This window comes from Arachis ipaensis, chromosome B1, assembly GCF_059453495.1.
Source record: "Arachis ipaensis isolate K30076 ecotype BB chromosome B1, ASM5945349v1, whole genome shotgun sequence".
NCBI classification, from domain to species: Eukaryota; Viridiplantae; Streptophyta; class Magnoliopsida; order Fabales; family Fabaceae; genus Arachis; species Arachis ipaensis.
This window is the reverse complement of record NC_142436.1, coordinates 131,317,523-131,333,925: the sequence shown is the minus strand read 5'-3', so window position 1 is coordinate 131,333,925 and position 16,403 is coordinate 131,317,523. Positions and strand designations below refer to the sequence as shown.

At 36.3% G+C, this 16,403-nt stretch overlaps 2 protein-coding genes across 2 annotated transcripts; both read left to right on the top strand.

Annotated features, from left to right (window-relative positions):
* Positions 1–13,631: 13,631 nt before the first annotated feature.
* LOC148578389 (uncharacterized) lies at positions 13,632–14,927 on the top strand. Its single transcript, XM_088503033.1, has one exon. The coding sequence runs from the start codon at positions 13,632–13,634 to the stop codon at positions 14,925–14,927; it is 1,296 nt and encodes a 431-aa protein (XP_088359159.1).
* Positions 14,928–14,933: 6 nt separating this feature from the next.
* LOC107611534 (uncharacterized) lies at positions 14,934–15,938 on the top strand. Its single transcript, XM_016313450.2, has one exon. The coding sequence runs from the start codon at positions 14,934–14,936 to the stop codon at positions 15,936–15,938; it is 1,005 nt and encodes a 334-aa protein (XP_016168936.2).
* Positions 15,939–16,403: the final 465 nt, after the last annotated feature.

The window sequence follows — 16,403 nt, the reverse complement described above, 5'->3', positions numbered from 1 at the left end:
ACTTTAGCAAGGGCTGCACAAGCATTGACACATGGGATTCCTGAAAATATAGAAATAATGTACAAGTTATTAAGTATTGAATAAATAATTTAATTCAAAATATAAAATACTTGTGACATAAATTTAAAATTGTCACCAGTTAGCATCCAAAATTGAAAGTGAACATCTTTTTTTTCGAGTCAACTACATATTTTGTAGGATGCCAGTGCACTTCAAACTTCTCATAACCAGTGTCTCCGGCCTAAATGGGGTGTCAGTGTTTAGATTCCTTCCTCACTTTCTCAAGTCTAATCTTGATTATTGAGGAAAAGTATACCACATGGTTATCCAGCTTAACCTTATTCTTAGTCATTGTCCTTATTACAAACATCCTCACTTCTTCAAGCAACGTGAGTATTGGCTTTCCTCTTACTTTCTTTATCTTTAATTGAAAACTTCACAAGCATTGTTATAAATAGAATCTAATTTCGGCCTGTGACTGAACTATGACCTTGTCCAAGCCTCTCTCGGCCATTTTTTCAGGTTTACCCATGTATTCTCATTAAACAGCTTCATCTTTTCTATGTTGTCCTTAAACTCTTAATAGGTTGTGGCACGTGCACAATCTCATAATAAACTCCTGAATTCTATGTCTTTTCATTGTTTATTGAAAATTTTCAAAGATGCCAAATACAAAATCAGTGATGCACCCTAGGCATCATCTCCTGCATAGCAGGAATTAGGTCTGCAACCAGAAGTATGTCACACAATCAAAAATTCAATCACAAAAGCATGTCATATATTTATCCCTAACTAATTTATCATGACCTATAATTGTCCCTTACTTTATTGATATGTGTAACGACTTGACTTCTAACACGTCATGACTAATGCTAGTCACCAGGTGTTACCATTCAGTTGACCTTAGAGACTCTATATTATATATATGTGTATGAGCCTGCCTCACCTTTTGGATTTTATAGGTTAGTTGAATTCAAGAAAATAGATACAACAGATAGATAGAGTAACATATAGCAAAAAACATAAAGAGCATATATCGCATAGATTGCCACTAGGGCATAGTTTTTGTACAAGATCATACAAAAAAAAAGTACATCGAATTTCTTAGATACATACTATTAGTAGATAATAATATATACAGACCATCTTTGCTGACTCTCAGGCCCTGGCCCACACAAAGGCCACCCTAGTCTGGGACCTGACTAAGATATATACAGAAGAAATCCTATCCTCGCAAAAGTCTATACATGGTGAGGAAAAATAACACTAGACTATGGGTCAGGTACTACTCCTCCTGGTGTAGTATCCTTTAAATGACTGGAAGTCAAGTCAATAATCATCTGGTCAACTCATGGTAGACTAGTCTCAGACGGATCCTCCTCATATGAGGTTATTAAAAAGCCATTAGACATGGCAGTTATGAAGGCCTCATTCAAAGGACCAATCTGCTCGATCATAGGGTTAGGAGGCTGATGGTCTGGCATGGGTTCCACAGGGATCAACAGCTCAGGTATTTGGTCAAACTATTCCAAGTATATGTGCTGGATGTCGAAGGGAGAGAGTGGATATACTCTGCTATACTTGTATTGAAAAATGAATTACATATTTTTGTTGAAAAAATATAATTAGCTTTTGGTAAAACAATGAATTACATATTTTTTCAAACGGAACAATTAGAAGAAAAGAAGAGAGTGGATATACTCTGCCATACCTGGGTTTGAGGTCATGTCAGCATTAATGGTGAATCTCCTATGAGATTATTTTTCAGCTCAATTATAGCTTCATTTAAAGCTTGCCTCTATTATAACAAAAGATGTGTTGAGAGTACTTCCTATGTTTTCCTTGCTATGACACATGGGTGACCCTTACTACCTCTCCGTGCGTTTTGCCATCCCATAATTCGAGATTTATAGGGTAGAAAGTGATTTCCTCTCTCTTTGTATTCAAATTAGATTTCTTAGTTGAAGTGGAACATGCCAAAATACTATTCAATTACTGAGCAATAGAATGATTTTGAGGAATAGATGGGCTCACTGGCTTATTACATTTTGCTTAATCAATTTTGACTCCCCTAACCACAAGGGCATCTTGAAGGTATACTTAGTATATATTCCAATGTGAGTTATTGGAAAACATAAAATATTAGCTAAAAAATGAGCAAATAATATTTCTTTAGGCCTCTTTCTATTTAAGTTGGAGGTATAAATACTGCTGAATCATTAATAAGCTATTCTCTTATAAATGAAGACAAGTTCTCATACCATATCAACACATATCCTCACTTGAAAAAGCTCATACTCCCAACTCTCATATCTTTCTACTACTCTTGATTCCTTTAATAGTGCATTCTCATATTTTACTAAGAATGAGTGATATTCCTCCTCACTCCATTCTCCTTCTTGAACTATTTAATGAAATTTTCCTAGACATATTCCATCATTATGATGTTTCAACCATTTTGAATGCTCGCATGACGTCTCGCTATTGGAGAGCAAAACTCAGCAGGCATGAGTTTGTGACACATATTGCTGCAAGGTGGAGAAATCATAGTTGCTCACTGATACTACATTTTTTCTATCCATCCTCTTTCATGAACTCTCTTGACTAGGTCATGATGATGGATGCTTCGACTGGGTACACCAATCCATTTTACTTTCCCTTTTTGCTAACTTATGAGGATTGGTTCTAAGTTATTGGTATTGAAAATGGAGTCTTGTGCACAAAATCCTCTTCCATGAAAATAAAAAAATTACTTGCTAACTTGAGATCCAGTTAGCAAGAGGTCCAAAATCATTTTGGATCTTATCTACATTTTTAAACTTAAAATGACTTATGTGTATGCTTTCTTATACTATCGATACACTTTCGACTATGCTATCATGTATGTGATCCAACAGAGTGACGAAATTACTGCATGCACATTCACCATGTATACCAGCTCACTACAAAAAAAAGGTCTATGGTCACGGTGAAAAACTGTGACCATAGCTAGTGAAAAGGGTGACCATAGGTCTATGGTCACGATTTTTGACCTATGGTCACGATTTTTCCGCCGTGGCCTATTCTCTCGTGGCCATAGACCTATGGTCACGGTTTTTTTATCTATGGTCACGGTTTCTGTGGTCACGGTTGTAATGTTCAAATTCTGGCACTTTAGGCCACGTTTTTTTACCGTGACCATAGGTTAATCTATGGTCACGCGATAAAACCGTGACCATAGCCTTATCTATGGTCACGGCTATGGTCACCCCTTCCCAAAACCGTGACCATAGCCTTATCTATGGTCACAGTTTTGGCCGTGACCAAAGCCTCTATGGTCACCCCACCAAAAACCGTGGCCATAGCCTTAGCTATGGTCACGATTTTAGCCGTGACCATAGCCCCTATGGCCACCCCTCATTAAACCGTGACCATAGCCTTATCTATGGTCACGGTTTTGGCCGTGACCATAGCCTCTATGGTCACCCCTCACCAAAACTGTGACCATAGCCCCTATGGTCACCCCTTCCTTAAACCGTGACCATAGCCTTATCTATGGTCACGGTTTTTTGCCGTGACCATAGCCTCTATGGTCATCCCACCTTGACCGTGACCATAGCCTGTTTTATGTTATGAGATTTAATTTTTTTTAAATCATAATCACATCCCAAAATGATGATAATCACAAAATAAATCTAAAAATAAAAAATTTGATAAATCCAAATCATAAAAGTTTCATTAAAAAATAGATATTCATTACAACACTAATCAAAATAGAGTGTAATTTATCCATTACATATAATATCGGATAAAGTCTCTTATCAAAAAGTAAAGAACACATCAAAATAATACATTTAGATAACCAAACTCATTATAAGACACATCCCATCTTATACAGGGTGCCACAACAACTAGTCAACTCCTTTTGTCTTTACGAGTCCAAAAAAATTATCCTGTATACAAAATAAAACAAAAAATTCCTCGTAAAGAACATTCAAGAGTAGGTAAACAAAATAATCAATTAACAAATCTTAATCCTAAATTAATATAAAATATAAAATAATTTTTATTTTAAACTTCCTGTCTTAAAATGAGACATAATCAAGCATGTTCTGGAAAATATTTACAATTTAGCAATTGAAGATTTTACATATCAATAATTATAAAATATCTTGGAAAACACAGAGCTATTTGAAAAATCAAAGAAAATAGATACAAAAAAATTTAAGATTTTTACACACTAATCACATAAATAAAGTTGATGCATGACCTTTGAAAAATAAATAAAATTAAAATTCCTAATCTATCATTAAGACAAAAAATAGTGATATCATATCATCTACATGACATTTATAAAGTGATGTGTTTTGATTGAGTGAAATCAAAATGATTTAGTAGTCCCCATATATATTTCTTTGGTAAAATTGGAATGAGAAATTTTCATGCAAAAATTTACTCTTAGTGCTTAAATTCATCACTGTTACAATTCATTATATTCACCCTTTTGTTTAGTGTAAAACCTTGCTATTACCAATTTCAGAAGAAACAAGAAATACTAATCCCTAGGTTAGTTCAAAAAACCCTAAATTCACGGACAGTCCCAATAAATAACCATCCTACAAGCATACCAAACAAGTTGTTTATTGCTGCACTGAAAAATTGAAAACACAGAAATTTTCACTGAGAACTAGCCATAAGGATTCACATTTGAGAACAAGGGAATCTGCTACTTGACTAAATTTAAATCAAAGTGAGGTCAGATGTTTCAGAAAAAGCAACTCTGGAAAACAGAAAAGAGAAAATAAAAATAGCCTAAAAAGATGCATTGAAACCTAGGATATTAAAGATGAAGAGAATAGACTGGCTTTAGAAATATAATCTCATCGAAGCGCCAATTATCATTGGCAAAGCACACAACCGGAAAGCACTACAATGCTCATATGCATCAGCAATCTAGCCTTTCCGGGTCCCAACAAAATCATTTCTCAAACTCCTTTCAACTCAATTTCAAAATCTGAACAATTTCAATATCTCAAACTATTTTCAATTTAAATTCATTTTTCTACAAATCAAGCTCATCTCCAATATTATAACCATTTCCAAATTCCAATTCATTTCCAACAAAGTCAACTAACATATTCTCAAACACTTTCCAACATTTTCAAACCCAAGTCATTCACAAATCTCAAATCATTTTCCGAAATCAAACTAAATCTAACATCCAATCACTTTCCAATTCTCAAATTATACTTGATAAACATTCGAATCAGAATTTTAAATCAATCCTTCATTCACTACTTCAATATCAAATAAATATTCAGAACTAGCCACAGGCAAGTAAGCAATCACATTTATTCAAAGCAGTTCAGCTCAACTCATAAGACCCTATAATCACCAAAAATATTTACTCGCCTAAATATCAATTTATAACAACTCCTAAAAAAATGAGTTTTAATAAAAACGCCCCTACCTCAAAGTCGAAACTCGCAAAACCAAAACGCGTCAAAAACCCCTTTTTCCTCGGCCAGCGACAGCAGCAACCGTAACCTCAGCTTTATCCACTTCCGCAACAACCGAAACAGCTTGAATTGTAACATACAATAACCGAAACTCGATCCTAAGGTATTCACGTCGCAGGAATCTTAGTAACATATAACAAAATAGTGACTAACAGAGTTCGAAACAAGGGACAGCTTACCGGACTTACGATTAACCGAGAACACGGAGCAGCAACTGTCACATCCCTTCCAGCAAAATACAATCTCTTGGGTTGCTTTAAGCAACAGATAAATAAATATTATCTCTTGGGTTGCATTAAGCAACAAATAAGCAAACAATATCTCTTGAGTTGCCTCAAGCAACAAACAAACATCTCTTGGGTTGCTTCAAGTAACAAACAAATAAACAAATATCTCTTGGGTTGCCTCAAGCAACAGATAATCATACAATAAGTACTTTACTCTTTCCTTTTTCTTTCATAATTGCAAGTACGCAAGCGGGACAAGACCCACGCCCTTGCTAACAATCTCGTATACCAAATAATCTTTTCTTAAAAGAATCATTGAAGTTATTATCATTAAATAAGCCTTAAATATTGATTTTGATTAAGTCCTTATATTTTTATAAAAATTTGGACATAATCTCCTTTAAAAATAGGACTTAGCCACCCTTACGGGTTCCTTCTTTCTCAACATTTTATCAGTCTCTTTCAGCAGTTGCCACAACAATATATATTCTCAAAAATATTTGATAATAGTATAGAAACTCTATTCCTTAAATTCCATATCCAAAATAATTGCCAACACAACTTGGCAGCCTGATTTCCATTTTGTTTTTAAAATATCAAATGAATTCGGAATCATGCAAACTTTATATCCATGCGACCGTCTTGGATTAAGCTTTCTATTAAACCAAAAATCATAATTTTTTGCTGACTCTAGCTTCAAGAATATAAGCAAAACCGTGACTGCTCTGCAGTGTTTTAAATCCAGAAGACAGCAGCAGCGTACAACATTCAAAATTTCATATAAAATCCAAATTAAATCCAACCACCTTCAAAATTTATGTGGTTAAACATAACTTATTCAAATTTCTTTCTCAATTAGTTCCAGGGTTATACCATTTTTAATGAAGGAGTTACGTAGCTTGGAAGTTAGGTAATTTTCTGCTGAAGTCTAAAACCAGATTTGACATCTCCAATTCAAAAATTCACCATAAATCATAAACTTAATGAAAAAGTCTCAAATTTACCAGTTTAGTTCCTTATATCCCCAAGTTTAACCCAGGTTTGGTCTCATACAATTCCGATAATTACATAAGTAGTTATAGCTTTTCAAAGTTTCTGACTTCGTTTAAAATTATGCAGAAAATCATATTTTAGAGTTCAACTTTGAAAAATCATAACTAATTATCTAGTTGATATGAAACCTTAAAAATTGAATTTTCACAATTACACTTAATATAATTTATTTAACATTTAAATTCTTATAATTTCAGTCACTATAGAGTTACTAAATCACTTTCAAAGTTGCCGTTTTATTTCAAGAGAACCTGATTTTCAGCAAACCATTTAGTATTCAAAATCCAACCCTTCAATACCCCTCAAAACCAATTCCAAATCAACCACCAACCAAGTTCATTAACATTACAATATACCAAATAACAGCTCAACGGCAACAAATCCAACATAACCCATTAAAATTCAGAAATTCTCAACAATTAGTCATCAAACAATTTCCAATCCACATAATCAATCAATATCACTAATCAACAATTCCAAATCACAATCTCAACCATTCCAATCACAATTTTAGCCACAATTCAATATTCACATAATCAATCAATTACTCACAGCTATTAAATCTATTTGCAGTTATTCAATAAACCTTGTAGGCATTCTTAAATTGAAATCGTTTAAACCCCCTACCTCAATTAGTCGAAACCGTCAAATTTAAACACAATGATGCCCTTCTTTTTTCCAGTTTACAACAACCAATGCGGCCGGAACAGCAGTAGCAGCCTCACTTCTTCTGGGGCAGCAACAACAATGACAATCGCGCCTATCCCAATCACCTCCGTAGCGGTGACATCAGTGGTTCCGGATAAAGATGATCATACTAAACAGAGACATTAACATATGCTATTGTAATCAGAACAAAATATGGTAGAGGAATAGATTCGGGAAACAGAGCATGAGCAAGAGTGATACAGTTTCAAGAATGGAATTGGAAACGCAGGGGAAGCTGCTGTCGGGTATATCAGTGACGCCTCCCTTCAAGCTCAATGATGATTGAACTGTGACGGCGAGTTCCCTTCAACGGCAGCGCTAACGGCGGTGCGCGGCGTTGGCAGCGACGACTCTAACACGGCGACAAAGGCAGAGCTTCTTCTCGGTCAGCGGCTTGCAGCTCACAGTTTCCTCCCAACGTCTCTCTCTCATCTCTGTTCCATAGCAGCGGCCTCAACTGGCGCCAACGGCGGACTTCACCCACGGCGATGGCGACGGCTCGAACAACAGCGACAGCACACGACGGCGCGCAATGACAACAACAAATCCCTCTCTACGGGACGTTGAATCTATGCCTCCCTCTTTCTTCAACTCGAACCTGACGACGGACTCCAAGGCAGCAGCAAGAAGCTTAACGGCGTTTGGTCTCCATTAAAATTAGAGGGTAGAGAAATTTTAAAATCAAATATACTCTATTAAAAATATTTAAGAATGTTATTTATCAACATATTGTTAAGTTCAACTAATTATTTTTAATTTAAATTATAAAATAAATATATTAATCACATTTTTATAAAATATAGTTTAAACTCAATACTAACTATTCAAATTAAATGATATAACTTTTTATTATTTTTCTATCACCGAAACTTTAATTTCAATTTACAAAATATCTAATTATAATAAAATTACTTAAACTTTAAGTATTTATAAAAGTCCATTTAATCATTTCTAATAAATTAATCTCTAAAAGCTCAAACTAATAAAATAAATCATAATTTATTCATAATAGAAATTTCTTAAATTTAATTATATAACACTTCCAGTACTGAATTCTAATTTAAAATTATATAAAATAACCAATTATAAAAATTTACACAAGAATTGTAATTAACTTAACTCAAAATATTAATAAAACTAATTTAATTACTCTTAATTGATTAATTTATAAAATAAGATATCAAATCAATAAAATAAATCGTAACCTTTTCAGAATAAAAGTTACTTAAATTAAATTATACAATTCTTTCTAATTTTTTAATTACTAAAATTATACAAAATATTCCATTATATAAAATTACTTAAGAATCTTAATTGGTTTAAAATGAAATTATCTCCGAATCTACTTAATTATTTCTAATAAAATCACAATTTATTCATAATTAGATTTTCAAAAATGCGGGATGTTACATTAACAGCTCCAGTGATGACGCAGCAGCTTGATGTCGCAGGCAACAACAATTGAATTCAGCATGCAAGACTCGGAATTCGACCCTACGTTACCAATGTCTCAGAACCTTCAATAACTCATATCAGAATTCCGATTTTCAAAGATTTCAGAACGAAACGCTTACCGAGAAGATGGGGTTCCACCGGTGGTTACCGGCGGTCAAAGCGGCAACATGAATCTTCAATGGCGACAAGGCAGCAACGAACGGCGGCGCAATAGCCACCCAAACGCGACGATGGCAAGCCCAGCCACTCGACGACCACGGCAACACTGCGACGCTCCCTTTCGTGCCTCTTCTCCCTCCTCCATTCGCGACTCCAATGGCGGCGACAAGGACGGGTTCGATGACAGAGATCTGACAAAGCTGGCAGCAACGGGCTTCCTCCATACTTGCGAGCACGAAGGCGGCGATGGGGTTGACGGGCTTCCTCTCGGCGCTGCTCTCTGCCTCGTTTCTGGCGAGCGCGACGACGATGACGACCAGACAGCGGCTGCGTGGCTATGGCGGCAGCGGCGAGGACCCTCCCAGCGGCAGCTCTGGCCCAGCGGCGCCTCCTCTGGGTCTCCCTTTCTCTTCCGTTCAGCTCGTTCTCTCTCTTTCGGGTCTCACTCTCTCTTTGCTGTGTGTGAGGAAAAATGAAGCTGATGAGTGAAAGGGGGAAACGGCGCTGGGGTGAAGGGTAAGTGGGTTAGGGTTTTCTAAATTAATTTAGGAATTAGGGTTTTTGAGTAAATTGAAATTTAGTAATTTTAATTAAATTAGGGTATAGAGTATTAAATAAAAATCTAATTTATTTTTTTAAAATTACTTTGAAAATGTTATTTGATTATCAATTTATTATTATTTTTTAAATCAAATATTCTAATTTAAAAATTGGAGATATTATAATTAATTTTCTTTGTCTATAAAAATTAAAATATTAACTTCTAAAATCTCAATTATTCAAACTAAATCATACAAAATTCTTATTCTTTTAAAATTATTAAGTTCTATAATTTAAATGTAAAAAATTATTCAATATTATAAGAGTAAGTAAAATTTTTCATTTAATTATCAAAACTTAATTTAATTACTTTTAATAAAATAATTTCTAAAAATAAAGTATTTAATGAATATATAAATTAAAATTAACTCAAATAATATTTTTTTTCAAAAATTATGGGTCTTACAAATCACATTTTATAAAATACGATTTTAAATCTAAAATATTGATTACCTAAATTAAATTATATTACATTTCATTATTTTTCTATCACAACTTTAATTTCAATTTCTATAAAGTAACTAATTATAAATCATTTTTTAAATCATTATTAAGTTATTAAATCATTTTTTATGTTATTAAGTTTTAAATCTTTTTTTAATTTAAAATTTTAATATTTAAAATAAATCATATAAAATTATTATTAGTTTTTAATTATTAAAATTTTTAAAAGATAAAATATTTAAAATTATAAAAAATACATAAAAATTTTAATTAATTTAAACTCAAATGATTAAAACTGTGACTATAGACCCCTTTAGGTCACCCCCAAAACCGTGACCATAGACCCTTTTAGATCACCCTTTTGAAAAACCGTGACCATAGACACTTTTTGGTCATTGTAAAAAATCGTGACCATAAACCCCTTTAGGTCACCCTCAAAACCGTTACCATAGACCCTTTTAGGTCACCCTTCCGAAAAACCGTGACCATATATCCTTTTTGGTCACTGTAAAAAACCGCGACCATAGACACCTTTAGGTTACCCCCAAAACCCTGACCATAGACCCTTTTAGGCCACCCCCAAAACCGTGACCATAGACCCTTTTAGGTCACCCCCCAAAATCGTGACCATAAACCCTTTTAGGTCACCCATTTTTGAAAAATCGTGACCATAGCCCCTTTTTTGTCACTGTAAAAAACCGTGACCATAGACCCCTTTAGGTCACCCCTAAAACCGTGACCATAGACCCTTTTAGGCCACCCCCTAAAACCGTGACCATAGACCCCTAGGCCACCCCCCAAAACTGTGACCATAGACACTTTTAGGCCACCCCAAAATCGTGACCATAGACCCCTTAAGGTCACCCCCCAACACCGTGACCATAGACCCTTTTAGGTCACCCTTTTTTGTAAAACCGTGACCATAGCCCCTTTTTGGTCATTGTAAAAAACCGTGACCATAGACCCCTTTAGGTCACCCCCAAAACCGTGACCATAGACCCTTTTAAGCCACCCCCCAAAATCGTGACCATAGACCCTTTTAGGTCACCCTTTTTTGAAAAACCGTGACCATAGACCCCTTTTGGTCACTGTAAAAAACCATGACCATAGACCCCTTTAGATCACCCCTCAAAACCGTGACCATAAACCCTTTTAGGTCACCATTTTTTAAAAAATCGTGATCATAGGTACTCTATGGTCACCCTTTCCAAAAAAACCGTGACTATAGCTTTTTTTTTGTCACCCTAAAAAACCGTGACCATAGAGGGTCTATGGTCACGGTTTTTTACCGTGACAAAAAAAACCGTGGCCATAGACCCAAAATGTTGTAGTGGCTCCACAAAAAATTGGATTGTGCTATTGGCTTGTCCATCATATGTATAAAATTTAGATCCAACTTATGTTACACTTGATGGAGTTGTTTACTGGCTAACACGCTCACTTGAGGATGTTGAGCAAAGATCTCCGTATATTATATGTTTCTCTATATTATCTCAAACCTTGCAACGAATTTTCATCCCCTAACAAGTTTTTGGGCATTGTACATCCTACTAATTTTTAACCAGAAATTTTGTCTTTTTTCACCTGATCATAATGAAAAAGAGTTCAACACTGTTATCAACAAAAATGTTTTTAAATAATTTTAAAATTTGTCAAAATTATCCAGCTGTAATAAGAGACCTGCTCCAGTAGCAAAAAATTGTACCATAGCTCACTTGTCAATGTCAGAGTCTCGCTTGTTACATAAAAAAAACTCCATTTTTCACATCACTCTTTTTCGCATAGAATGTTTCAGTTGACGAGCGGACATTTTTGTTAGTTTTTAAATAATTTGAAGGCATTTTTGTCGATAATAAAAATTTAGAAATATTTTTGTCAACGATAAAATAATTCAGGTGCATTTTATGGTAATATACCCAATTTTAAAATTATAAACAACTAGGATGAAAATTTTCATCCATAATTATTGATATAGTTAAAAAGAGTTAATTTGAAATTCAACAAATTATTTTCACTTGAAAATATATCACAACCACAAATTATTGTTGTATAAAAAAAGATTAAATAACTCTAATAATGATTGACATATTTTAATAAATAATAGTAAATGACTATGGAAAATGAGAATGTGAATTAAAGTATCACTTACCAATTTTTAATCGTTTTATTTCATAATATTTTGGGTTAATTTTAGTTAATGCCAGAATATTTCATTAGACCATTCAATTAAAATTAAACCATAAATCGAGTTGAGTGCAATTCTGACTTAAAAATAAGGAAAATATAATTTTATAAATCTCAAGCATACTATATACTATTTAATTTTTTTAAGAAAAAATCTCACTAACAAATACACTAAAAATATTTGATACATTTTTCAATGTATTTATAATATATTAATAAAAACAATTATGCTATTAATAGACATATGTTAACAAAATTTAAAGAAATTTTAAAAAATAAAATTGAAAATAAAAAATAACATTCGAAATGCAGAATAAAAATTAAATTGACTTAGCTTAAATGCTTTATTTAAAGGATTTTGTTTAGAATACTTATGAAAATATAATATATTTCAGATAAAAATATGACATTTTAAACGTTAAGAATAAAATTAAAATAATATTTTACTCTTTTTTAAAAGAAAAATAAATTGAACCAAAAAGAAATAACCTCAACTTCAACGAATTTCATCTTGTACAATAAAAGGGGGAATTGCAAATATTATTGTACATTCTTAAACTTTTTTTATTAAATAAAGAGTGTTGTATTTTTTGTTAATTAAACAAATTTTAACTTTTTATTGTTTTATTTTATATTAATTGTTCAGATTTAGAAGAATAATATGCTAATTTGTTAACCATTTTTTTTTATAATTATTCTAGTATTGATAACATTTCTCTGAAATATAATTCATCAAGGATATGATTTGTTGTCTAAAATATTTTTTGTAGAGTACATAGCCCGAAGTAAAATAGTGATTTCGAGCTATAATATGGATGAAATAATTTTTTAGGGTAAAAAACCCAATTGAGCCAAGGGCTGAGCAAAATTACCCATATCTGCCAAATCAAATATTGATACAACATTCCACCAGAACACATTTTTATATAATTCGAAACAATAGGTTTCGAACTAGATATACACGTAATTCGAATTGAGTGAATTCGAAATACTCCCAAACACTAAAACCATGTAATTCGAATCAATTAGTAACGAATTATGCATGCAGAATCTCACGTAATTCGAATCAATAAGATTCGAACTAGGTAATGGTAAATCGAATGACATTAATTCGAATTAGTAAGAAATTGTGTGGAAGTACATTTTTCGAGAGTTATTGATTCGAATTATAACTCCTTGGTAATTCGAATTGATTGGATTCGAATTATATATATATGGTGCGCATCAAGTTGATTCGATTTAGTGTGGAGTGGAGCTCTATATATATGCAGCGAACTCGTGGAGCTGTGAACAAAGAGGTGTGATGGCTAGTGAGGATAGTTTTCTAGTGCTAGTACACCATAGAGGATCGATTAAGAGAAAAACTCGCTCTGGCGTGAAGTTCACTGATAAGGATCCTCTATGTATTGTCGTGAGTCCCTCGACCAGCTACGATGCTCTCGTTAGCTCCGTGCTTGTCAAGCTTGGACTGGAAGGAGTGAAAAGGGTTGAGAAGTTTTTCTATCGCATTCCAACCACGGTTCTCCATGATACGGTGAAGTATGATTGTTTCACCATCGGGAGTGACGAGGACTTGCAGGTCATGTTTCTTTCTCGTAGGCATTTTTCCGAGGTGAAGACACCAGAGCTGTTGGCAAAGTTGGTTGACGTGGTATCAAGCTCGGGTGGGTCGAACCGCAATGCCAATATTATAGCCACGGTGGCCGGTTCAAGCTCGAGACCTGCGGTTGCTTCCTCCTCCATTCCAGTGTATGAGCCAGCGGTCCAGCCTGCCGCCTCCCCATCGTTTGCTGTTGATCTCAGCGGCAATGTTGGAGACGAGGTTGGATATGGGGAACATCTTCCGACCGACGTACGGTGTCCTACACCGGCTGGAGTGGGAGAGGGATTGTTTGATGATGCAGATGACGATGATGTCGAGCCGGATCTTATCGCCGATGAAAGCGGCGATGATGTTGGAGCGGGCGATCCGATAAGGGCTACTGGTGGATCTAGTTCTGGCACACAGCAGTATCCACCCCATTTTTCATCTTTGGACCTGGAAGCCATGAGACAGGATGATTATCCTGGGCAGCTTGCTGGATTTGGCGCCAGGGATACGGAAGGGTCCGCCGGTATGACAGAGTTCCAGGTTGGTCAACAATTTCAGGACAAAGATGAGGCGCTGTTGAGTATGAAGACGTACAGCATCCGCCGAGGGGTACAGTACAAGGTAGTTGAGTCTGACTATCGAAGGTACGTGAGAAAGTGTTCAGAGTTTGGGAATGGGTGCACATGGTTGATTCGGTTGAGTCTCCGGCAACGTAAGGGCATCTGGGAAGTCAAGCGGTACAACGGACCGCACACCTGTCTCGCCACCTCCATCTCCAACGACCATAGGAGTTTGGACTACCATGTCATAGCGACATTCATTATGCCAATGGTTAGGGCTGACGCATCAGTCAACATCAAGGTGCTTCTGAATGCCACGGCAGCACACTTTGGATTCAGGCCTACGTATAGGAGGGTGTGGATGGCGAAGCAGAAGGCTGTTGCAATCATCTATGGGGACTGGGATGAGTCGTACAACGAGCTCCCTCGGTGGGTGTTAGGAGTTTAGTTGACGATGCCTGGTACTATAGCCGTCCTCAGGACTTGCCCTGTTAGAGTTGGGGGACAGGAGGACGAGTCTCGGGCTTATTTTCATAGATTGTTCTGGACTTTTCCCCCTTGTATCGAGGCATTTCGTCATTGCAAGCCGTTGGTGAGTATTGACGGCACCCATCTATATGGCAAGTATGGGGGAACGTTGCTTGTGGCAATTGCGCAGGACGGGAATTCCAACATACTCCCTGTGGCATTCGCACTAGTTGAGGGTGAGAATGCTGAGTCATGGTCCTTCTTTCTCACCCACCTCCGTCAGCACGTGACACCTCAGCCGGGATTGTTGGTTATTTCAGATAGGCATAACGGCATCAAGACAGCACTTGAGGCGCCCGATGGGGGATGGCTACCTCCAGCTGCATACCGGGCATTCTGCATTCGACACGTTGCAGCGGATTTCGCCCTCACCTTCAAGGGGAAAGATGCCCGGAGGCTTCTTGTGAACGCCACATATGCGAAGACCGAGGTAGAGTTTGATTACTGGTTTGACATTCTGTGGTCCGAGAACCCGGCAATGTGTGACTGGGCGAACAGAATTGAGTACTCCTTGTGGACACAATACTGTGATGAGGGTCGGAGATTCGGGCACATGACGACGAACATATCTGAGTGTGTGAATTCTATCCTGAAGGGGGTAAGGAACCTCCCCGTGTGCTCCCTGGTGAAGGCCACATATGGAAGGCTTGCGGAACTATTTGTCCGTAAGGGTAGGGAGGCCCAAGCTCAGATAGGTACCGGACAACAATTTAGCCAGTACCTGGTCAAGTGTATCGAGGCAAACCTGAAGACGGCAAGGTGCTTCACGGTGACTGTTTATGACAGGGATAACTCGGAGTACACCGTGGCTGAAACGACTCCTACAGGTTCGTTCTCTCTTGGTACCTACAGGGTCTCACTAGGGTCTCAGACTTGTGATTGTGGATACTTCCAGGCACTTCATTTCCTGTGTCCTCACGCACTGGCATGATGTGCTTATTCACGTCTAACTTGGCAGCCTTACATCCACGAAGTTTATCGCATTAGCTCTGTTTTTGGTGTCTATCAGATGGGATTCACACCTCCCATTCCAGAGGGTTTCTGGCCCCCATATGCCGGGCCCACCGTTATACCGGATCCGAACATGAGGCGTGCGAGGGAGGGTCGGCCGAGGTCTACTCGCATACGCACCAACATGGATGATGCAGATCCGAACCGCCCAAAGAGATGTGGCCTCTGCAGGCAACCAGGACATACTCGCCGAAGTTGTCCGCAGGCCGGACGACCCACAGTCACGTAGGGAAATGACTAGGAATGTTGGTTTGTCTGTTTTTGTTTCTATTACCATCATCACATGTATGTTATTTAACCGATCAACCAATGATTAGGAATGTTTGTCTGTCTGTTTTTATTTCTATTACCATCATCAAGAAGAATGTTATTTAACGGATCATCC

Excerpts from the sequence above, each read along its gene's own strand:
- LOC107611534 (XM_016313450.2), top strand. The coding sequence starts at position 14,934 with ATGCCTGGTACTATAGCCGTCCTCAGGACTTGCCCTGTTAGAGTTGGG.
- LOC148578389 (XM_088503033.1), top strand. The coding sequence starts at position 13,632 with ATGGCTAGTGAGGATAGTTTTCTAGTGCTAGTACACCATAGAGGATCG.